This window comes from Capsicum annuum, chromosome 12 (assembly GCF_002878395.1).
Source record: "Capsicum annuum cultivar UCD-10X-F1 chromosome 12, UCD10Xv1.1, whole genome shotgun sequence".
NCBI classification, from domain to species: Eukaryota; Viridiplantae; Streptophyta; class Magnoliopsida; order Solanales; family Solanaceae; genus Capsicum; species Capsicum annuum.
In genome coordinates this window covers 86,685,906-86,709,999 of record NC_061122.1, presented here as the reverse complement: position 1 = coordinate 86,709,999, position 24,094 = coordinate 86,685,906, and the positions used below count along the sequence as shown (strand labels likewise).

General features: G+C 33.2%; 1 protein-coding gene across 1 annotated transcript; it reads left to right on the top strand.

Moving 5' to 3' along the window:
- Positions 1-17,461: 17,461 nt before the first annotated feature.
- LOC107850972 (BTB/POZ domain-containing protein POB1) lies at positions 17,462-22,596 on the top strand. Its single transcript, XM_016695835.2, has 6 exons — positions 17,462-17,873; positions 18,770-18,922; positions 19,528-19,652; positions 19,745-19,808; positions 20,799-21,078; positions 21,463-22,596. The coding sequence occupies exons 1-6, from the start codon at positions 17,672-17,674 to the stop codon at positions 22,283-22,285; spliced, it is 1,647 nt and encodes a 548-aa protein (XP_016551321.1). The 5' UTR covers positions 17,462-17,671; the 3' UTR covers positions 22,286-22,596.
- Positions 22,597-24,094: the final 1,498 nt, after the last annotated feature.

Here is a 24,094-nt window from a genome sequence, read left to right as displayed (position 1 = left end):
TATTTATTAAAACTAAAAGAGAAATATATTTTTTTGAATTTAATTTTTTATTATTATTATTTTTAAACTAAAAATAAAAATAAAATATCCCAAAATGTAAATTTATTTATTTATTTATTTTTAACTAAAAGTTTATTTAAAATAAAAGAGTTAAAATAATATCGAACCAAATATAAATATTTAATATCAAAATATATATATATATATTAAACTCGGGGAGGGTCAAAATTACGTGTCTATATTTTGCCCCTCTTTGTTTGAAATCTAGAAGAGTTTTCAAATAAAGAAGTAGACAAAGAGATGATTTTTGACCCTCCGATTATTCTAAAAGTAAAGATGAAAAAATAAAATAAAAGATGTGACCGAGTCCTGATTTTGGACCGCCTACATATCCCGGGTTATACGGGAATGAGGTCACATGTAGTTCAAAGGTAAAATGATAAGAGAACGAGTTAAAGACTGAGTGAGGTTCCGTCGAGTTTTCGGTTAACGACTTCTGCTTTTTTACATTCAAATGACTAACAAAAAATAAAAAATGAAAATACAAATGCAAAATGCAATTTCTCTGAAATTTTGATTCGAATCTTCATGACTTGAACTTAAAAATTCACCCTATTCTTCAAGCGGGCTCCTGATCTGCCATTTCTTCACTTCACTCTATTCTTCAGGCGGGCTCTTGACTTGTTACTTCTTCACCCTGTTCTTCAGGCGGGCTCCTGACTTGTTATTTCTTCACCTGACAGTGTTCACCCTGTTCTTCAGGCGGGTGTTTTGCAGAAAGTTTGACTTCACTTAATTTTGAAAAGGAATTAAGAACCTTTATAAGATACTTTAAACTATCCAAAATAGAAAAATCACTTAAAATTTAAAAATTCTGAGTAAACGATTCCTATTAACGTTTTAGGAAGGTTTAAGGCACCTAAAACATCCGCTAACTTGCGGTTATCCAAATGTTTAAAAATATCTTTTGACTAACTTCAATGAGATTGATTGTTGAAAAGTGATTGATTTTAGAAAATGATTTGTGTAAAAAAAATTTGGACGACTTAGTAGGGATTTTAATTAAGTCTAATCAAATGAAAGTCAAATAAGCACATAAAGGGGGAAGGGGGAAAATAAAAGACTTAGGCCATTGGGCCCAAATCAACAAAACTTGTCCTAATCTAATTGGGCTTTTGACCCATTTTCACCTATCCTAATTCTATGTTTTTGAGTCTTTTTGGCCCAAAATCTGTTTCACCTATATTAAATTTACAGCTTTGGCTTCAAGGCCCAAATGAATGAATAATGAAATTAAGAAATAAATGAATAATAATAATAATAATAAAAAGACAACAATAAATGAATAAATGAATATGATAAAAAAAAATGAGACTCTCAAATCTCTTCGCCACTTCAACGATAAGACTTTAACCCATTTCTTTGTTTTCTCCACTTCCTCGCATTTGTGCGTCATGTGGTCGCCTATTGAACCATCTTTCAAAATCTTCTAAAAGTGGGACTCAATGGCCTATTACGTGATACAAGGGGAACGAGTCCATTTGGACTCCCAATCGGATTCACATGCGAGATAAGAAAGAAAAGAAATCAAAACATATCCAAAATGCAAAGATAAAAGTAAACAGATTAATACATTCGAAGGCTAATACTTAAATACTACTCTTATTCAAAATCGATTTTAAAAGTAAGAGCACAAAGGATATCTCATGGCACTCTTCGACTAATGACCATTTTAAAGCATCCAAGTTTCGACAATAAATGAGATAGACCAAAGACAAGCAACAATGGAATGGATAGTAAAATAAGGTAAGGAAAAGATAATGGATATCCAAGTAATCAAACACCTTAATAACTTCAAACGTACTGGATGATGGATAGCTAATTTATTGAAGAAATAAAATGTATACCAACTGGCGATACACCATCTTATGCATTCATATTAGATTCTTTTACATTTTTTTGCGCCAAAAGATTTGCAAGAGATTATACCTTTCTAACAGAACTTCACATTAAACTATTACTCGACAACATGTTTTCTTTCTCAAACCGACACTAATTCAACTCAAGAGAAACTTAAAGGTTAGGAATAAATGAAGAAAGAGACATGATTACAAATCCAATTGAAGCCCTAAAAAAGAACAAGAATTGATATTGACATAAATTTAGCAAGAGCCCTATCTGCTACGGGAGACAAAATGTCCATAATTTCACAAAGATAAAAATCACATCCATACTAGATAAAATAAGTGTTATATCTGCTCTAGAGTTACTGCAGGATTTCGAAAGAGACAGAATAAAATTTTAGTCAGATTGTTTGAAAGCATTTAACTCAGATGCCTACCATATTATTTTGACATGATACAATCATACTCAACAATATGAATATTAAGCGCATGTACAGACTCTATCTTTTATTTCCTAAAAGGAAACTTTGACTTAGATAAAATAATGAAGCATACACCATACTAAAACAAGCAATTTTTACAAATTAGACAATCAGCCAGAGAAGAAAATGCAAGGTCATATCATTCTAATCCTTATCCTCTTTTGACACAATTAGAATAGATCTACAAGAGTAAAAATAATTTTTAAAGAGTCATTGGGTTGGCAACCTTTTCACGGTTTAGTTTCTAACATTAGCATTGAAGGCTAAAGAAACTCAAACTGCAGTCTCCATTTAAAACATCACGCCAAAAGTGCACTTCGATAAGCAAATATTTCAACTAAACAATAGGCTAGAAACATGGTGAGAACACGAATCAAAATACCACACCAAACAATATTCAATCAACAGAAACCAAATGGGTGGAAGATCGATAATTATGAACAGAGAATTGACGCACAAGACATTCATCTAGAAACAATTACTCAGAACACTATTCAAACTTTAAAGAAACAAAAAACTAAAATCACCGATGGAGAATCAAGAACAGTAAACTTTAACATAAGAAAAACAAAAATAGAAACCCAAAACTAGCGCACCAAACACATCCATACATTAAAAACGATGATCTTTAACCAATAAAACTAACAAATAAACCTATGGCTTTCAAAGCCATCTATAGCTACTCCCAGCAATCAACGTCATTGAAATATAACTACAGAATGGCAAGACAAAGCAGAACTAATCGGATCTAAATGAAACAGAATATAACCTATTTTGGAGCAGTAAAACGGGATTCGAGTCGTCGTCGTAATCTCATCACCACCACCGAAAGACTTCTACGACTCCGAGAACACGTTGACTTTCTCACGATGAAATTTTTTTACTAAAAAAATGGCATTTTGCTGGGAAGTTTTTCATCTCCTCATACTTCCCTCCCCTTCTATTGGAGTTTTTGCCCTGATTTTCTTACCAAAATTAAGTTTTACTTATTCTTTGTAAAGAAAATAAAAGTAACCATAAATACTTTTACTTTTCCTAAAAGGAAAATATAAAACTCTTCCACATTTAGCAAACCTCTTTTTTGGAAGAAAGGTTTTGGACATCTATAAATAGAAGATCCTTTTTTCATACCAAAACAACAACAGCATCCACAATGTAGTCTTTAAGAGTTTCGTTTAGGGGAGATTTCTCCCAATAGGTTTAATATTTTTTGATATTAGGTTTTATAATATGTAGGCCGATTATCCAAAACATATAATGATTTAATGCTTTTTAGTATTGTTTTCTTTGTTGTCTAATTTATTGTCTTAAGATTTGCGAACTTTAAGCATCCGCATGACGCCCTCTCGATTTCAAACCCAACAAGTGGTATCAAAGTTTATGGTCCAATAGTCCAATGGTGTGGTGAGACGAGATTAAACAGGTTCAAAGTGGTTTCAAAATCAAGCTGCAACAATTTGGATGATAATGAAGATTTTTGTCAAACTACATGTGGAGAAAAATTCCAAACAAATGTTCAACAATCCTGCTGCTAATCCATCTTTAAAATTAAAATCAATTTTCAACCTATGTTTATGGGCTTCAATTTTCAACCCATACTTGCTTTAACATTTGAGCTCCTTTCAACTCGTGCATTTATTTTTAATGCATGAGCTTCACTTTTAACCTGTTCTCACTTTCAATGCACAAGGCTCCACTTTCAATCTTATCAACCCGTGCTTTTATTTTTAATGCATAGGGCTCCAATTTTAACCCATATCAATTTTTAATCATAGTAAGCAGCAATGATATATGAAGAATATATGAAGAACGAAGATCATGCACAAAAAGGAGGATCAAGATTATTTTACAAAAAAATTATGCTAAAAATGGGACATTTGTTAGGGTTTTTGCCCTGATTTTCTTACCAAAATTAAGTTTTACTTATTCTTTGTAAGGAAAATAAAAGTAACCATAAATACTTTTAATTTTCCTAAAAGAAAAATATAAAAATCTTCCATATTTGGCAAACCTCTTTCTTGGAGGAAAGGTTTTGGACATCTATAAATAGAAAATCCCCTTCTCACCCCTAAACAACAACAGCATCCACAATGTAGTCTTTAAGAGTTTCATTTAGGGGGAGATTTCTCCCAATAGGTTTAATATTTTTTGATATTAGGTTTTATAATATGTAGGCCGATTGGCCAAAACATATAATAATTTAATGCTTTTTAGTATTATTTTCTTTATCATCTAATTTATTGTCTCAAGGTTTGCAAACTTTAAGCTTCCGCATAACGCCCTCTCGATTTCGAACCCAATACCTTCCTCTCTTTATCCATCTCTACTCTTCAAGCTCAATAAAGAGTCCTTTTATAAAGGGAACAAGCAGCCCTTTTATAGAGAGAACCCCGAATAGAATTTTGAAGCTCAATCAATGTGGGAAAAAGTGAAATGGGGGGGGGCAATTTCAGGATTTTCCAATTGAGCTATTTCCAAGTTTTTCCCATGATAACAGAATTTATCTCTATCTTGTACTGGTTTTGGACCCTTTTTGAATGAATTTCAAAATCGGGAATATTGGGGAAAACAAACTTTTCCCCCAACCAATGAAAATTCAGCACGCATGTACCTTCATAGTACGAGTTCAACCAATTTCAAATGGATCTTTTGAGAATTATTCTTTGAAACAATGATTTGGCTGCCACCTAGCGAATTCTAGAAGCTTCTCTATTTTTCTCATACGAACTCACGTGGGAAGGCATGTGACAAAGAAAAAAAAGACGGGTTTGAGTTGGGTGTGGGTCAACGTTAAGGTCTGCGAGTTGTCGGGTTGAGAGGTTTATCGTGATTTGTTGTTGTTGTCGCGATGTTATTGTATGATTGAAGTTGTTGTTTGAAGTTGTAGGCTATTTTGTACACTTGCTGATGGGTAAAGGGGAAAAATAATATGGGCCAGGTCTTGGGATGTTGATTTGGGCTTGGCAGTGAGGTGATTGGGCTGGTAATAAAGGAATGGACTACTGGATATGTTAAATTGGGCCTGGTCCAATTTTAATTAAAAGGGGAGTGCTGAAATTAAAAGGGAAATAGGTAAATTTTGGGGTTATTTATGAAATAACCCCAAATAGATTAGGGATTAGTCAATTTCATTTAATTTTTGGTTAAAGATTAATTGGTCAATCACATTGCAGTCGTGGCTAATTTAATTTTAATTATGGCCCAAAATTAAATTGAATCCTCATATGAATCAATACTTTATTTAATCCCAAGCTTCTTGACTCAATACAATCAAACACATGTTTATTCAAATAAATTATTTTCGAGAATAAGTTATATTTAAATCAAGATTTTACTTATTCAAATTTACTTTGAGATAACCCTTGACTAAAATTTAATATTTTGTAAAAAATAAATATTTAATTAACAATATTATATAATTTCATATAATTAAATACGATAATATATAATCTTTACTTAAAATGACAAAATTACCCATATAAATATTTTGAAAATCTTTTTAATTCGGATAAAATAAATGTTATAATTTTATTTAAAATCGAAGAAACTTAGGATTAAACTTAGTTGCGGCGGGCAAAAATTAGGTGTCAACAGCGGGCTCCTAGACTTACTTTTCCTTCACCGTGTTCTTCAGGCAGGCTCCTGGACTTACTTTTCCTTCACCCTGTTCTTCAAGCGGGCTCCTAGACTTGCTTTTCCTGATTTTTCAAATATGTTCCTAAACTCAAAATAAAAGGTGAAACAGAAAAATAACATCCCATTCTTCAGAAGGGTCCTGAGCATAAAATAAATTCTCATTCTTCAGGTGGGTCCTGAGCATAAAATAAATTCTTATTCTTCAGGAGGGTCCTGAGCATAAAAATAAATTTTCATTCTTCAGGAGGGTCCTGAGCATAAATAAATTTCAATAAACACGAATAAAATTTTTGCCCCAATTTGCACTAGAAAAATTTGTAAGTGTCATCAGATCACAATTTTTTGAAAGGTACAGTAAAGAGTGTGAATCAAAGCCCTGCTAAAGAAATGCGTCTCTTCATGGTAAAACTGATGACCAAAATTAGAAAGTGCATCTCCTAACACATGAAACTTAAATCATCTAGGCAAGGAAGTGCGTCTCCTAGGGTTTAAATAAAATGACTCAACTAGAAAGTGCGTCTTCTAGGAGTGAATGGTTCAAGTTAAGAAGTGTGTCACCTAACATATGAAACTTAAATTACCTAGACAAGGAAGTGTGTCTCCTAGGGGTTAAATAAAATGACTCGAATAGAAAGTGTATCTTCTAGGAGTAATGATTCAAGTTAAGAAGTGTGACACCTAACGAATGAAAGTTGAATTATTCAGACTAGGAAATGCATCTCCTAGGGGTTAAATGAAAAGACTTAACTAGAAAGTGTGTCTTCTAGGAGTGATGATTCAAGTTAGGAAGTGTGTTACCTAACAAATGAAACTTGAATTATCCAGGCTAGGAAATATGTCTCCTATAGGTTAAATGGAATGACTCGACTAGAAAGTGCATCTTCTAAGAGTGAATGTTCAAGTCAGAAAGTATCTTACCTAACAAATAAAAACTAAAATACCCAGACAAGGAAGTGGGTCTCCTAAGGGTTAAATTAAATGACTCAATTAGCAAGTGCGTCTTTAGGAGTGAAATTTCAAGTTAGGAAGTGTGTCACCTAACAAATGAATACTGAAATACCCAAATCAGAAAACGCGTCTCCTAAGGGTTAAATGAAATGACTCGATTAGGAAGTGTGTCTCCTAATAAATAAATATTGAAATACCCACACAAGGAAGTGCATCTCCTAGGGGTAAATGATGTTGAGTTTCACCATGATTGTGATTACTAAACATGTGTAGCAATATTGCCTCTTGCATTTGCAAAAGTGAGGAATTGTATCTTTTGATATTTAGGCTTTGAAGCCCTTGATTTGAAGGTAACATGTGTTTTTGTTTCATACAAAGAAAATTTTTTTAAAAATTTAAAAAAATGTGGTGGTCGATTTGCGATATTTGGCTATTGAGGCAATCGTTTGTGCACTTGTGATGCTCAGCTCCATTGAAACTCATTGATAGGTATTGTTGACTTGTCATACTTTTGACCCCAAATCTGACTACCAATTTTTTTTGACTCAAATCATATTTCTCTTGCATGATGCCTCTGGATTCAGCTTCAAATACACCTGTTATACTTCTATGAGTCCAAAAACTGTTGGATGACAAGCATTCTTGAGTACCTTGCATTATTTTTTAAACATGTTATCTTTGTGTGTAGGTCATTTATCTTGCTTTGCACAACTGAAGGAGTTGGTAGCAAGTTTTGAAGTCCTTCCTCACTTGTTTTGACATAAATTTGACTCAAAAATACGTGAAAGATAATGATAGTGATTTTATTTTGACCACAAAGACACAAAAATCAAAAATAAAAATAAAAATAATTTTAAAAAAAAAGAAGACAATAGGCATCTATTTTTTGAAACGATAAAAAAGAAAAACTTAGTTGAGTGTGGTAACCGATTTCAATGATTGTGACATGCATTTTGAATTAAACCATTTGATCTTTCCATACTAATCATGATCAATTTTTGCCCTTTTATTAAATATGAAACTGAGCCACTGTTGACCTTGTTTTTTCCAAATATCAATCCTCCTTCGGATAGTGTCACCTCAATGGGATTTTGCCAACGAGTCTAACTCATTTTCATTTATTTCTCAACTCATTGTCGTCTTATGGTGTCCAAAAAGATTTTCACCAATAAGACTCTCTCATTTTTTGTTAATCCTATAACTCGTGTCATATTATGGTGCCCAATAGGGTTTTCACTAATAAGACTCTTTTTTTTCTTTTCTTTTTTTTGAAAGAAAACGATGCCCAAAATATGAAACATCATGCACCCATAACATGTTTAGCCTTGACATTCTCAAAGAATGATCTGAAAGTTTTTCTTTGGTTGTAACTTGGCTTTTGGAAAGGGTAAGAAAGAAAGGGCGGCATGAGGCTAAAAAATTTACATAACATTGGGTGAAGCATATAACTTTTGGAATCGACTCTTTAAGGAATAAACTTTTGCCCTAGCTTTATTTCATTCTGGATAATTTGAAAAAAAAATTAGTTGGACCGAATCCCAGAGTAGGGCTGCCTACGTATCCTGTCATAGCAAGAATCAGGTCAAACGTAGTTCGTACATCTTGTTCTTTTGCTTGATTGTCTTTTCTTTTTTTTCTTTTTCTTGACTGTTCTCTCTTCTTCTTCTTTTTTTCTTTGAGAGAAAGAGAGAGAGATTTTCCGACTCTATTTCTTTTCTTAACACCTTTTTGACTCTATTTTTTTTCTTGACACTTTTCTTCTTTTTTCTTTTTTTTTTGAATTTTTTCAGACTCTATTTTGATTCCAAAAGAGGTGTATGAAATAAAATAAAATTAAAGCACAAAGGGGATAACAAAGGATGACACAACATTTGGATAGAAGAATGAAATACCTTCGTCATATCAATCCTTAAAACGCAAGTACATAACATGCAATGAGAGAGTGCAACATAAAAATCATGCCCATCTTTTCAACATTGACCTTGACTGAGCAAGTGCATATGTGTCACTTCTTTTAAGCTTGTGAAATATATAGGCCCATCTGTGTTGTACTTTCCTCACAGTTGACTTTTTTTTTTTGCTTCTTCTGACCGTTGAGACTATAGATCCTCCGATTAATCTTCATTCAAAATGCTTGAGATGGACCTTCTCATTCTAACCAAGTTATTTTTTGATTAGCAAAGTAATTGTCTCAATCCATTCAAGTGAGGATTTAACTCGATCAGCAAACATCTCAATACTTTACTTATTTCCTTGCATGATTTTTCCTTTCAACTCTTTCTTCTTGGTCAAGTGTTTCAGGATTAGATTAGATTTTAAGATTCGATAAAAATTCAGCATGTATATCATATCACTAGAATCCACATAAAAGAACTATGTAAAGAAAGGAAAGGTGAACAAACAATATATATATATATTAAAATAAAGTAAAATATAATAGAATAAAAATAAAAATAAAAATAAAAATAAATAAATAAATAAATAAAAGGGACACAATATTTTTTTTAAAGAAAAGATGACCGAGTTTCAACATAAATGTCAAATAAACAAGACAAGATAGACTCCGAACTACAATCCTGAAATAATTTGGATAATAGAAAGAAAAACAAAATAAACTTCCAAAATCCTTTCTAGTAAGGGGAGGAGTGACTTCTCAATTATTGAACTTGACATCTTAGTCAGCTCACACATCAACATGACTAGAGCCTTCACCATTGTCAACGTCCCGCACCATAATCAATTTATCTTGCATCATTCTTTCTATTTCTCTTTTCAAAGCACAACAATCTTCAGCACTATGACCCTGAACATCAAAATGATATACACATCGTATATTAGGATCAAAGTTTCTTAAATGTGGGTCAGGGGTGTACCCAAGAAGAGGAGTGATCATGTCTTTTTGTCTTAATTTCTGGAATAAACTAGTATATGATTCTTAGATTAGTGTGAAACTATCCCTTAGCTTCTACCTCTTTTCATTGTTTGGCTTGGAGTAAAAATCAAGTCTTGAGGGATTTGGGTATGTTTATGGAATTAGAGGATGATTCTGAGGGGTTGGTGCACGTCATTTCTGGTAAGAAAGAGCCCGAGCATATGGTTGTGCATTATAGATAGAATACTGAGGAGATGTAATAAAATATAATGGATTTTGTGGAGGAACATAGTGTCGTAGATTGTTATATGGGTCTTGGAAATAAATCTAGGATTGAGATTATGCGTAGGGGTGACGCGCACCTCTCCACTTTTGTCGTGGACCTGGCATAATCGTAGCTACATCCTCTTTTCTTTTGTTTCCAAAGCTTTCTAAACCACTTTGAATTTCCTGTGTTGTTGCTTTCAAATCTCTAAATTTAATGACCTCAGCAAATGTGGTTCCAATAGTAGAAAGCAAATGCTGGAAATAATCAAGTTCTTGTAAAAATATATCAATCATTTTAAGACTCTTTTATCGACGGTCTTGCTCTTGCAACCTGCTCTCTACATCTGACAGCATATTCTCGAAAACTTTCAGTTATCTTTTTTCTCATATTGGCAAGTGTGGTGCGATCTGGCACTATCTCAATATTATATTAAAATTGCTGAATAAAATCGTGAGCCATGTCATTCTACACGTGCCAACAAGAAATATCTTGGTCAATAAACCATTCAGAAGCTATCCATGCTAGGCTTTCTCCAAAGTAAGCCATGAGCAGTTCTTCTTTTCCTCCTGCTCCTCTTAATTAATTGCAGAACTTTTTTAAATGAGCCATAGGATCACCATAACCTTCGTACTTGTTAAACTTTGGCATTTTGAACCCTAGCGGCAGATGGACATCAGGAAACATACACAAATCTTTGTATGAAACACTTTTTGGCTCTCCTAATCCTTGCATATTTCTCATAATCTGCTCCAAGCTTCTCACTTTCCTGGCCATCTCTTCCTGTTCTTCAATTTTAACAATCTTCTCAATCACGATAGGAAAATTGTCTTGATGAGCATAATAATATGGATTTTGGGGGTTTAAAAGTTATTTTAGGAGGATACAATTGATCATGACTTGGTTCATCCATATTCTTCTGTACTGTCGATTGAGGACTCGCAGTAGCTGGTGCTACAGGAGTGAAAAGTGGGTTATTTGTGACAGATGGATTTGGTGGGCGCATGGTGAAAGTACCAATAGCGCCAGACATATTAGCATATGGGACGAATCCAAGTGGGTAAAATGGATCGCCAATTTGAGCTTGAGCGCCAGACTCTAGACAGACCCAGCCCCTGTGTGGAGTCCTGCTAAGTTAAATGCACATGATGCAAATAAAGCAAAACTTAATAGGGATAACCAGATTTTGAGTTTCAGTTCTTCTAAGTTTAGCCTAATAGGGATAGGTGTCTAGACTGGCTTATCCGAGCGGACACTCGAGTCGGGGAGGGACAACTTGTTCAGTAGCAGTGCTACTCCGCCTTCGTTGCCAATCTGAACCCCGCCTAACATGTGTGACTATAATCCTTCACCAGGTGCCTTAATACTCCGACTATCTCAAAAAGAAGGTAGGATGAATGTGTTGCATTCCTTCTATCCTATTTCAGAGACTCAGAGAGGGTGCATAAGAGAAGACAGTTTATAATACAATTCAACATTATCAAAGCAGTAAATGAGTGACAAGTAGCACATAAGGCCAACAAACACAATATTAACAATAATTAAAGCAAGTATAATTTAATATTAAAAGCTCAAATTCTAATTAGATCCCCAGCAGAGTCGTCAAAGATGTCACACCCCTTTTTCGCTCAAGGGTATCAAAGTCGAAGGATTTTTCCAATTAAAGTGACCGTTTTGAATAGGGATTATTTTTATTTACAGAGTCGCCACTTAAAATTGAGTTATGGTGTTCAAAGTCACCTTATTGAATCTCTAATCAAAAGAAAAATGATTCTTTGTTGGTCTGCGAAAATAAAATACCGGGTAAAGATTCTGTTGACCGAGAAAAATGGGTGAGGCACCCCTCGAGTCCCGTGGTTCTAGCAGGGTCGCTTTATCGACTTATCTTAACTTATACTATTTTGATAGATTATGTTAGTAGGCCCTAAAATCGCTCATTTTATTATACTAAAACTCGTTTATTATATTATATTAAATAAATCGGTGAAAGTTAAAAATATTTGTCAAGTTAATTTTATAAAAATATTTGCCAAGATGTATTTTTTACATTCTGGAATTTTAAATATCTCGGAAAGATGCATGTGCTGCATTCTTAATTGAGAAAAAAATTATGAAATTTAAAATTTACCTAGCATTAAAGGCGTGATTAATATGTTATAAATTCATAACAAATTTATCTATTTGAAATGCTACATAACTTTAACAATAAAATTTAGCATATTCATTTTAAATGATACATTAATCTAATAAATAATTATTAAGTCTTGTTAAAGACAATGAATAAGCAAAAATAAATAAATAAATAAAATAAAAAATAAAAATATATATATAATAATAAAATAAAATAAATAAATAAAACAAATTAAAATAATATAAAGCTGCAATTGTATATTTTTCAACAAACCAGCCCAAACAATTACAAAAAAAAAAAAAAAAAAACGACTGATGCAATAGGGATCCCACCGGCAACCATGGTAGCCGGCGTTGGTGGTATCGCGACAATGGGAAGGGGAAAAGAGAGAAAGAGAATGGTGCACGGTGGTTTTTAAGCGCCGAAAAAGGGAAAGAAAAAGGGTGGAGGCCATGGTGGCTCTTGGGAGGCCGCTCGGCTGAAGAGACGGTGGCGCTAGCAGCTTTGCCAGCCGTTGTTAGTGATTCCGTGGTGAGAATGTCTTTTTCAGCGAAGAGCTTGGCTGGAGAAAATTTGATTTAATCGTTTTCTGCTGGATCCGTTGGAGGATATAGTGATTCCGGCGACGGGAAAGGGGAGAGAAACGTCGGCGGCACCAGATCTATAATTTTCTGGTGGTTTTCCAACGGTTTGTGGTGAGTTTTCGATGGGTATTCACCGAAAAATGGATGGGGTCTATTTTTAGTGGTTTACCGACGATTTTGGTAGTAGATCAGTGGCGGCAGATTTGGTAGTTGGTGGCTTTTCGCTGCCATAACAATAACAGTGGTGAGATGGGTTAGTTGGAAACTTAATTCGCCGATGAACATGGCTATTTTGGTGAAGATTTGATGGAAAAGAAGTCGTCGTCTCTATTTTATTTAATTATATTTTTTTTTAAGTTTTACTCCGTGCTTTTACTGTTTTCTCATTTTTTACTTCCCTTTAATTAGATTTTTCTCACTAATTTTTCATTATTATTTTTTTGTTTAGAATTTTTGATAAGTGTGTGCATTCCAATAGATAAGATGATGGAAACGATGTAGTGGTGTTATGTATAACAGTGTATGCTACAGTAATTTATGTGTGTGCACAGTGTGTAAAGAAAAATATACATATTTCTATCTACTGTAGTTTCTGGACTTAAATTCACTACTCCCATACATATTTTAATGAAATATCATGCATAACATTATCATTATATATATCCATACACCAAGAACATCTTGAACATTTCATTCATATTTTCACAGATAAGTTTGTAATGTAAATTGTACAGGATTAATTAAGAACTTGTATTGAAAATCAAATAATGAATAAAGAAATCCGTCATCGAAAACTTCAAGCGGAACTTTGAAACTCGAATTCTGACTCTTTCTCCTCTTTATTGCTCTTTTGTTTTTCTTTTCTTCACTTGTTTTTCTCCTTTTTTTCCTCTCTGATTTTCTGTTTTTTAATGCAGTCAATGTAGATGTCCAATTGTACGTCGATTCTCTTTTGGGGTAGAGAAATCCTTAAGTAGTAGGGTTCTTGGGAGGGAAATTGAGGGGGAACAGTTACTACTGATAGGATAGAATTTAAAAAAAAAATTAAAATAAAATATATAATAATAATAATAAATATATATTAATTAATTAATTTTTTTATATATAAAAATATAAAAGGAGAAATGTGTGTTTACCTTTTTTGGGGCAGCTAAACGGAACTTCAAGCTTTGTTCGGAGTCTTGATCACCACCGGAAAGCAATCTTTCGAGAATCCCGATTAGACTACCGTTTGAAAATGTTTATTAAAGAAAAGAAATTTAACAATTTGCTCAAAAAAAATTTCACTCTTTGAGACTTTTAGACTTGGTCTTTCTACCAAAATAGTGATAGTATTTATAGAAAAGGAAGAGGATTCAATTTTTTTCATCCACCAATGTAGGAGAAAGAATTTAGGGGTGTGTTGAAAATTCAAAATTGAGGAAAAGATTTATTAGAGGATAATGTGAGGTGGAATTGTCCAATCTAATACAAATTTTGAATTTCAAAAATGAAAAAAAGACAAGGTTGAGAGGAAATTGTACAATCTAGTACAAATTTGAAATTCAAAATTTGAATTTCAAAAATGGAAAAAAAATAGGGTTGAGATGGAATTGTAAAATCTAGTACAGAATTTGAATTTCAAAAATAGAAAAAGGACAAAGTTGAGAAAGAATTGTACGATCTAGTACAAATTTGAAATTTAAAATTTGAATTTCAAAAGATGAAAAAAGAATAAAGTTGGAGTGGAATTGTATAGTACAAATTTAAAATTCAAAAATAAAAAAGGGATAAGGTTGGGTAGATTTAGGTCATTTTTTGGGATTTTGGTGTTATTTAAAATTTAGCCAAATTTATTTAATTTTGACCAAATTGAAAATCAATTGGCAGATTGCATTGCAATTATGACCAAATCTAATAGATTGACTAAATTAAATTAAAATTCAATACGAATTAATATTTCCTTTAATCCCGAGCTTCTTGATTAGATAAAATCAAATAAACGAATTATTTTTTAGAACAAATCATATTTAAATCAAGATTTTACCCACTTGACTTGATTTTTAAGATAAGCTTTGATTAAAATCCGATATTTCATAAAATAAATATTTAAGTAACAAAATTATATAATTTTGATAATTAAATATGAGGATATATAATCTCTACTTAAAATGGAAAAATTACTCAGATAAATACTTTAAAAAGCTTTTTATTCCGATAAAATAAATATTATAATTTTATTTAAAAATTGAAGAAAATCGGGTCTAAACTTAGTTGTGGAGGACAAAAATTAAGTGTCAACACATTCAAACATCGTATTATACTATGATATACAGTACAATATCATAGCAATGAACATACAATCCATCCAAACATTATATTATGTTATACTATACAGTATAATATCATACCATATTATTATACCGTACATTATGAAATCATGACATACCACCATCCAAACAAAGTGTTAGGGGTTATTTGGTTTGAATACAAGTTATGCTAGGATTAATTATGCTGAGAGAAGTTATGTTCGGATAAGTTATACTGAGTTATGCTGAGATTATTTTTTATTGAATGTTTGGTTTGTCATATTCAAAATAGTATGCGTTGTATAATTTCTAAGAATAAGTTGTTTGCTTATAAAAATATATCACCTTATTTTATTTTTTCTTATATTTTCTTTGTAAACTTTATTTGCTCATTCTTAAAAATAAAATTTTCATTTTCTTTAATTTATATATTTTTGTGTGTGCATTCTCATGATTGTATCGTATGTTTTTAAAATTAAAATTTCATCTTAAATTTGTTAAAGTACAAGAAATTTTATTTTTTTTGTCACTCATTTAAGCACATATCACTCTTATATTGTAAAATATTAAAGTTATCTTTGCTGTAATTGATATATAAAATTTAAATTTTTAAGTGACAGAAGACTATTTAATTAAAAAAATATGTAATTAAGTAGTGGAGTCAATATTTTTATAAGAGAAATCAAACTATAAATAAACATAAGAATTAAGCAAACAAATTCAACATATAATATATATTCATAAATAAAAATTATATTTATAGTGTAATTTTTTAATAGAAAAATATATTTTTAAAAAAATGAGTAGTGAAAGAAATGGTATTAAAAATTATGAAAATATATATGAATGTGAAAAATGATGTATAAAAGAGGGTTTAAGGAGGTTACTCTTATTATTTTATAAATTTTATCCTGATATAAGTTATCCCGATATTACTATACCACCTCAATATAGAGATAACTTATCCTAGTACTAATTATTAATCCTAAGCAAATTATTCTACATTTTCATAACCAAACAAGAAATTAAAAAGTATTAAAAAATTATCTCGAAATTATCTTTTTTATCCCTCACACCAAACGACCCCTTAACTGATACAGCCACCCTAATTAGGGAAACAAAGGAAGTAAAAAAATAAAGCTAAATAGTTCGAAGGACCCTTATACTATATTCATTTTGTAATATGGATACTTTTATTTCCATATTTGTCATCTGAACCCTTGAACTCGCTAAAAAATAATATTTTAAACACTTTTTAGGTGAGTGTAATACACTCGACCCACGTCAGCTGTCATGTCATCTTCCACGTCATTTTTATATATAAAAATTATTAAATATTAAAAGAAAACAATTCCTCTCCCCTCCCCCCCCCCCTCCTTCCTCTTTTCCCTCTCTCTCCCACTTTTTCTTTCTCTTTCCCCGTTTCTTATTCTCCCCCCCTCTCTCTCTCCTTCTTCTTCTTCTTCTTCTTCTTCTTCTTCTTCTTTTTCTACTCTCTCTCTTCTCCTTCTTCTTTTCTTTATAAATCCGAGTCAATATATTCTATTTCCAATGAATAAAAAAAGAAGTTAAAATTGTTAGATTTTATATAAAAAAAAATTATATGAATTCAAGATCCATAATACCCATTTTATATATTGATTGTTTTAGTTATTTGGTGTGAAATTTTAGATTTTTTTGTTATCCGGTGATTCCTTGATAAAGTAATGAACATCTTTGACTGTGTTCTACTTTTTGAGTTTGTTTGATCAGTCAAATTAAGAGTAACTGATGTCTTTGAGATTTTGTTAGCAGAATCTAATTCCATGATCAAATTGGAATGCAATTAAAATTTGAGGATTTTTTTGAATTGATTCCATAGTGTTTGGTTTGAATTGATTCCATGGTGTCTTGATCAAATCTTTCCCAAAAGCTAAAATTTAATATAAAAATTGACCAAAGATGTTAATGGAGATGGACTTAGATAAGAAAACTTTTTGTAATGGAATTTTGTAATGCTGGAGGTCTTGATCGAGTTTTGTAATGCTGCAGTAGGGTGGGGGTGAAGGGGGAATGTTGTTGTGGTGGTGGTTGTGTTGCTTGGGGGAGGGTAGAAGATGTGGGGGTGGGGGAGGGTGAAGGACGGGAAGAGGGTGGGGGAAACGAGGTGGGGGATGGGGAGGGTGCTGGATGGGATGGTGGGGTTGGGGGTGGGGTGCTGCACGAGGTTGGGGAAAGGGAGGGCCTTTTTAAAAAAAAAAAATTAAATTTAAAAAACTGAAAAATGTTAAATATTTAAAAAATATTATTTTTTTAATTTTTAAAAATATTTTTAAATTTAATGTGTTTACTCATACAGGCATGACTATACATGTCTTATTCTAATAGTAATTTTATTGAGTTGAAGGATCGAATGCAAAGATGAGTATTCACATGATAACAAATCCATAGTATAAGGTTCACCAAACTATTTTACCCAAAACATTGAAGAAAAAAATAACACAAGTTGATCATATCCATAATAATATTGATATATTATTATTATCCTCCTCACAAATTCCCGCAACCATAACGAAGCGAAAATGGACTCAGATTTCTCTCGTGGTTACGGGCCGAATACCGAATCCGATTTCGGTTTCGCTTTCAACGACAGCAATTTCTCCGATCGGATTTTGATGGTCCAGATTGTTCCGGATTCCAAATCAGACGGTGAGGGTTGTTCTAGTATCGTTGATTGGGCCCGCAAACGCAAGCGGAGGAGAGAAGAAATCAACAAAGAAAATGGTTACTTCTATAATTCCATTTAGGGTTTTAAATTTTTTTGTTGGAATTTTGGGTTTTTGTTGATTTTAAATGCGTGTAATTTTGGTATTTTGATGCTCAATTTGCATTTTTTTGTTTTAAGGGTTATTATTTTTACACAGAAATGCGTGATTTTTTATTTTTATTTTTTATCTTCTTTTTGTTAATGCATGTGAGGATTGGGCTTTTACATAGATGCAAAATGTAGAATTTGAATTTATAGAGGGGAAGTCTTAGAGTAATTAGTAAAATTGTTGCGATGTGACTAGGGGGTTATGGTTCAAGCTATGGAAACAAATGCAAAGGTAAGACTGCGTATTATTGACCCTTGTGCTCTGGTAATTCCCTAGGCCTCGTGCATAGTGGGAGCTCTAGTGCATTGGGCTGCCCTTTTAATTTATATGGCCGTAAATACCATTCTTTGTACCAATTTAACTGACTGACTTTTCTTTATGGGACAGTTCCTTTTTATATTTAGTAAGTTTTCAATTCCTACATTCTACATGGCAAGTATAAAACCACAAGATTTGTAGTACTAAACACATCTTTAATTTAAGACGATAAGATTCAGAAGTCTCCTTGTATTTCTTAAATTCCATGCCAAACTAAGACTCTTAAATTGAGACCGGGGGAGTATAATTTTCCCTCTACCGCAAAATTAAGCTTGTTTGTTGTTCAAAATCATACTTAAGCTTGTCAGCTATCAAGTATGCATTTGAGATTGAGCCAAGGGTCTTTCCGAAACACTCTCTCTACCTCCACGAGATAGGGGTAATGTTTGCGTACAATCTACCCTCCCCAGAGCTCACTTATGGGGTTGCATTGGTTATGTTGTTGTTATTTCTCTCTAGTGGATGCTCATCTCATAAACCATTCAGATGTGGACGTGCTCACACAACGTGAAGAGGAGGTTTTGAATTGTAATATGTTGGACACAGAAGATGTTCTTGCCTATGAGAACCAAGATGAGGAAGCTGTTGCAATGGCTGAGGAATCTCCATCTAGCATTGCACAGACCGCTAATCACCCTGGTACCTACCTATGCACTTCCCCACCGTGGACCAAATTATCTCATTTCCATTATTTTATTGCTATTTAATGTAGTTCTTGGCCTTTGGTGTATCATCAGATGTTTACTAAGTTTAGGTGATCGCACTATGTTGTTGATGTTAAAGTTCCTTGTATGTTGCTTCGCATTGCACTGCTTTCCTATTAGTTGTCATGTTTTCTCCTATTGTTCTTTTTCCTTTCCATTACTACTTTGATTTGTTTCACTTGAGTAAGGGGTCTTTCCGGAAACAATATCTCTACATCCAAGAGGTATAAGGTCTGTGTACACTCTACCTCCCTAGACCTCACTTTGTGGGATTCACTGGGTATGTTGTTGGTGGTGTATTGCTATTTAAATATTCTAACAGTTTAACATGAGATTCTGATAAATGAGAATCTAAGAGATATTCTAACATGGCTATCACTCTTCTAGGCAATCTGGTGACATCTTTGTGTGCATAATCTGAAATTTGAGTTTTGTTACAATGTAACGGCATGTGAAACATAAGTTCCTTTATCATTGTGTGGTTCTTTTTCTCTTTCTCTGTTCTTTTTCCTTTTGAGACAAGCTTACGGCATTTTAAAGGTGATGGCGAAGCTTCTAAGAGCACTGACTCGTCCACAAGCATGGACTCTGCAACTGGGCTTCAAATTAGAAGTATACACATCAGTTCTCCTATTTTGGCTGCAAAAAGTCCATTCTTTTACAAGGTTAGGAGTCTTTAATACCGTGTTATAGACTTATAGCTTAATCAGGAACTCTTGATTGCTCATTTTTTGACTTGTTTTTGTTTTCTTCATAGCTATTCTCCAACGGCATGAGAGAGTCAGAGCAGCGGCATGTTACTGTACAAATCCATGCCTCAGGTTAGCATTAAGATTTTTAGTTGTGGTTTTGTATGTTCTCATTTCATTGTATTGTCCTTTTCATTAGAAAGTTGTCCTCATTTAGTAGTAATATTAACCTGATGATGTCCATGTCAGAATTTGGATACAGTTGTATTGTCTGAGCTTTAAATGTGTCTATTAGCTATCTCATACTTCATTTGTTCAGGCTAGAAAGCTTGGAATTGCTTGTAAACTCTACTATATCGTGTTCTGTGTTACTTAACAAAACCCCCCCCCCCCCCCCACCTTAACCCCAAAAAAAGGAAAAAAAAAAAGCATGTTGTGCTGTATTCCTACTTATAGAGACTAGCCACCTCTTGTGCACTTGATTTGACATTTCAAGTACAAGTGTGTGATGATTAGGATGTGCAATTAGAGAGCAATATTAATTAAACCTTAAATGAAAATTGAGTTTTTTGGGTTGTTTTAATTGTTAGAATAGGTTTTGATGAAGGTGATTCTTATACTCCCTCCTTTGAATTTATCAGATGGGATTTCATTGACTTGTAGTTTAAGAAAGAAAAACTTTTGACACATAAGTTAAATACATAACATCCCTAAAGTACCTATAGTATCTACTAGTCTTGAAAGCCATGTCAATTCTTTTCGGACATATCATTAAGGGCTAAAAGTAGAAATGTTAAAAAAGAAAAATAAATAAATATAGAAAGGTATATTCTAAATGTATCCACTTTTTTATCTGTCTTGATGAATCATTCTAAAATATAGAAGAATTGGGCACCAGAACAAGAATCGTGTTTGATACTCGTAGAAGTATTGGTGTGAGGCATTGATTGTCTACTCGTATGTTTTCAAAGTTAATAACATGCTCTAAGCACTACTGCTTGTTTTGCTTTCTAAGCATATTTAAAGGAGATTCTTTATATAGTTACTTTAACTAGTGAACATAGTTTTTAGATCACAAATTTTCTTCTTTTCACATCCACCTTTGTTGATCTTTTTTTGCAGAAGAAGCCGCCTTCATGGACTTGCTAAATTTCATGTATAGCAATACATTGTCTACGATAACACCTAGTGCATTGCTTGATGTGCTTATGGCTGCTGACAAATTTGAGGTCGCATCATGCATGAGACACTGCAGCCGTTTACTGCGGAATCTTCCCATGACATGTGAATCAGCTTTGCTATATTTGGATCTTCCTTCTAGTGTTTTAATGGCTGATGCAGTTCTGCCACTGACAGATGCTGCAAAACAGTTTCTTGCTGCGCGTTTCAAGGATATCACCAAGTAAGAGCTCTTCCAAAAAATGGTTTTTTTTATTGATTGAAATCGAGGCTTACTATTGTTTTCTTGGAAATAAGTTTTTTCATCAGTTTCAACGGTCTTCTGTATCACGAGCTAGTGCTTATTTCAGGATGACTGTGCTTTTCGCTAACACTTCATTTTATTGCCCATTTCGGGCTTTATAAATTAGCTGTTAATATTTTCCTGTTTGTTTCATTTCTAACTAGTGAAATAAAGGACCTCCAATCTTGCCCATCAATAAAGGGCTTCTAGTATCAGATTTCGGAATGCTTTCGATTTGACCTATATATCAGAAACTTGTTCACTCCTTATATATGGTTTTTTTATGGTTTGTCATCTGAACTTTTATCCTAAATTCCTTGCCAGGTTCCAAGAAGAGGTGTTGAACTTGCCTCTTGCAGGGATTGAGGCTGTTCTCTCCAATGACAATCTTCTGGTTGCTTCAGAGGATGCTGTCTATGACTTTGTGTTAAAGTGGGCTCGTATCCATTACCCAAACTTGGAGCAACGGCGTGAAATATTTAGCTCAAATCTTTGTCGCCTCATTCGTTTTCCATACATGACATGCAGGAAGCTGAAGAAAGTTCTAACTTGTAATGATTTTGATCCTGAACTAGCTTCCAAGGATGTCCTGGAGGCTTTATTTTTCAAAGCTGAAGCACCATACCGTCAGCGTTCTCTTGCTGCTGAGGAGGGCAATGCATCACACCATCGTTTTGTGGAGCGTGCTTACAAGTATAGACCAGTTAAAGTTGTTGAGTTTGAACTGCCTCGTCAGCAATGTATTGTTTACCTAGATTTAAAACGGGACGAATGCAATAATCTCTTTCCTTCTGGTAGAGTTTACTCGCAGGCTTTCCATTTGGGTGGACAGGGTTTTTTCCTATCAGCTCATTGTAACATGGATCAACAGAGTGCGTTCCATTGCTTCGGGTTGTTTCTAGGCATGCAAGAGAAGGGGGCAGTGTCATTTGCAGTGGATTATGAGTTTGCAGCTCGGACAAAGCCAACTGAGGAATATGTGAGCAAATACAAGGGGAATTACACATTCACGGGTGGCAAGGCTGTTGGATACAGGAATTTGTTTGGCATACCTTGGACTGCTTTTACTGCTGAAGATAGTTTATACTTCATCAATGGAATTCTCCATCTTCGAGCTGAGCTGACTATCCGACAATTAGTGCTTTAGGTACAATGCAGAAAGCCTTTGCTTACAGCCATACTGGACCTTTTTAGATGTCAGGAGGGCTTTGAGATGTGGAAGAATGCTAACCGTAAGATATTCAGCCAAGGTCTGTTAAAAAGTTTTAAATTGTATATACAGGTTAGAGTCAAGTGCCTATGTAGAAATTGCTCTGCGTACCCTGCTGATGTAAATGCACTGCTGTATGTTAACTGAAACTGACTTGCTCAGAAAACTTCTTATCTGTTGACATGGGCAAATTAATTGAGGGTGACAAAAAAGTTTCAAAACTAAAAAAGAGTGACACAAGTTTTAAATATTGAGTAAATGTGACAATTTTAATATTAGTATTAATGACACTAAATTTAAAACCCTCAAGTTTTATTATTTACACAAAGTTCTCTACATATTTACACAAAAATTCTTATACCATCACTTCCATTCCTCTTCCACATTTTTTTTTGCTGCCGCCACCTCCTCTTCCTCCACTATCACTATAACTACTATTGTCTATCTCTTCCAGATTCACCATTATTTTTTCCCTTTACATTATTATCGTCTATTTTTCTTCTTTCTCCTCCATTGTCGCTATCAACGCTGCAACAAATGTCATCTTTTTTGTTCGGCGTCACCATCAACACCATCACTTCTCTTTTTATCATAAATATCACTTTTTTGTGGGTTCCTTCTCCATCCATGTCTTTTTTCAGAAATTAAGTAGCGAAGTTGCTGCAGCAACTTCGATAGTTGCTGGAGCACACAACAACTAATAGTAGCTGTTGCAGCAATTATCGTAACTGTTGTAGCAACTATGGTAGTTGCTGAATTATTTCTTCATTCACTTTTAAAAGAAATGAAAATTTTTCTTTTCAAACTTCTCATTTTTTTATAAAATAGTCCATGAAGATCGAAAAAAGAATGAAATGAAAAGAGAAAGAAAAAAAAACAGAGAAGATAGAAGAAGAGAATAATTTAGAGAGAGAGAAAAATAAGAACAAGAAGATGGGGAGAAAAAAATTTGGAGAGAGAGAAAGGAAAAAAAAAAAAGAAAGATGAAAAGATAACAACAGGGGGAAATTCTAAAATTTGAAATTTGGAGTTGGAGGACTTTTGAAAAGTTTAAATAGTTTAAAAACTTTACATTTTACATCCTAATTTACTTTCACTAATTAAAAAGAATTCGACTTGAGTTGGTTAAAGTTATCACTAATTTTAATTTTAAAATTTATTTATTACCCCACACTTAATTTTCTCTGTTGACATTGTACTGACTTTTATATTGCCAGTCACTTTGAGCTGCATAAATCTCTGAGAATTTTCTTTATTTACTAGTGTTATAATAATTGATAGGAATCACGGTTGTTCATTTTCTGCATGGGAAAGTCATTCCATATTATTTAGAGCCGTCAATACAAAATGGCTCAGTCCATATGGCTTTGAAATTTTGATAGCTTGGTCCATAAAGATAATGGGCCCAAAAACAATCAACCCAACCCATTATTTGTGGGCAACGGATTTTCACCGGCCAACTTATTTTTTAAAGGCAAAACTTCAAATACACCTTAGAATTCTTATAACTAATTTTCTAGTCAAAGTTTTAATATTTGCAATTGGCACAATACATAAATATGCTCTTTAACTTGGTATCAGATCACATCTATGATCTTCAACTCTGGATGTGCACAAGTAGGCATTTAAACTTGTATAAAGCCGAACAAGTACACATATGTCTTATGTGGCCAATTCTTGTCCTACATGACGTCCTATGTGTATTATGCCACGTAGAACATGCGCGTCAACTTGTTCAACTTTATA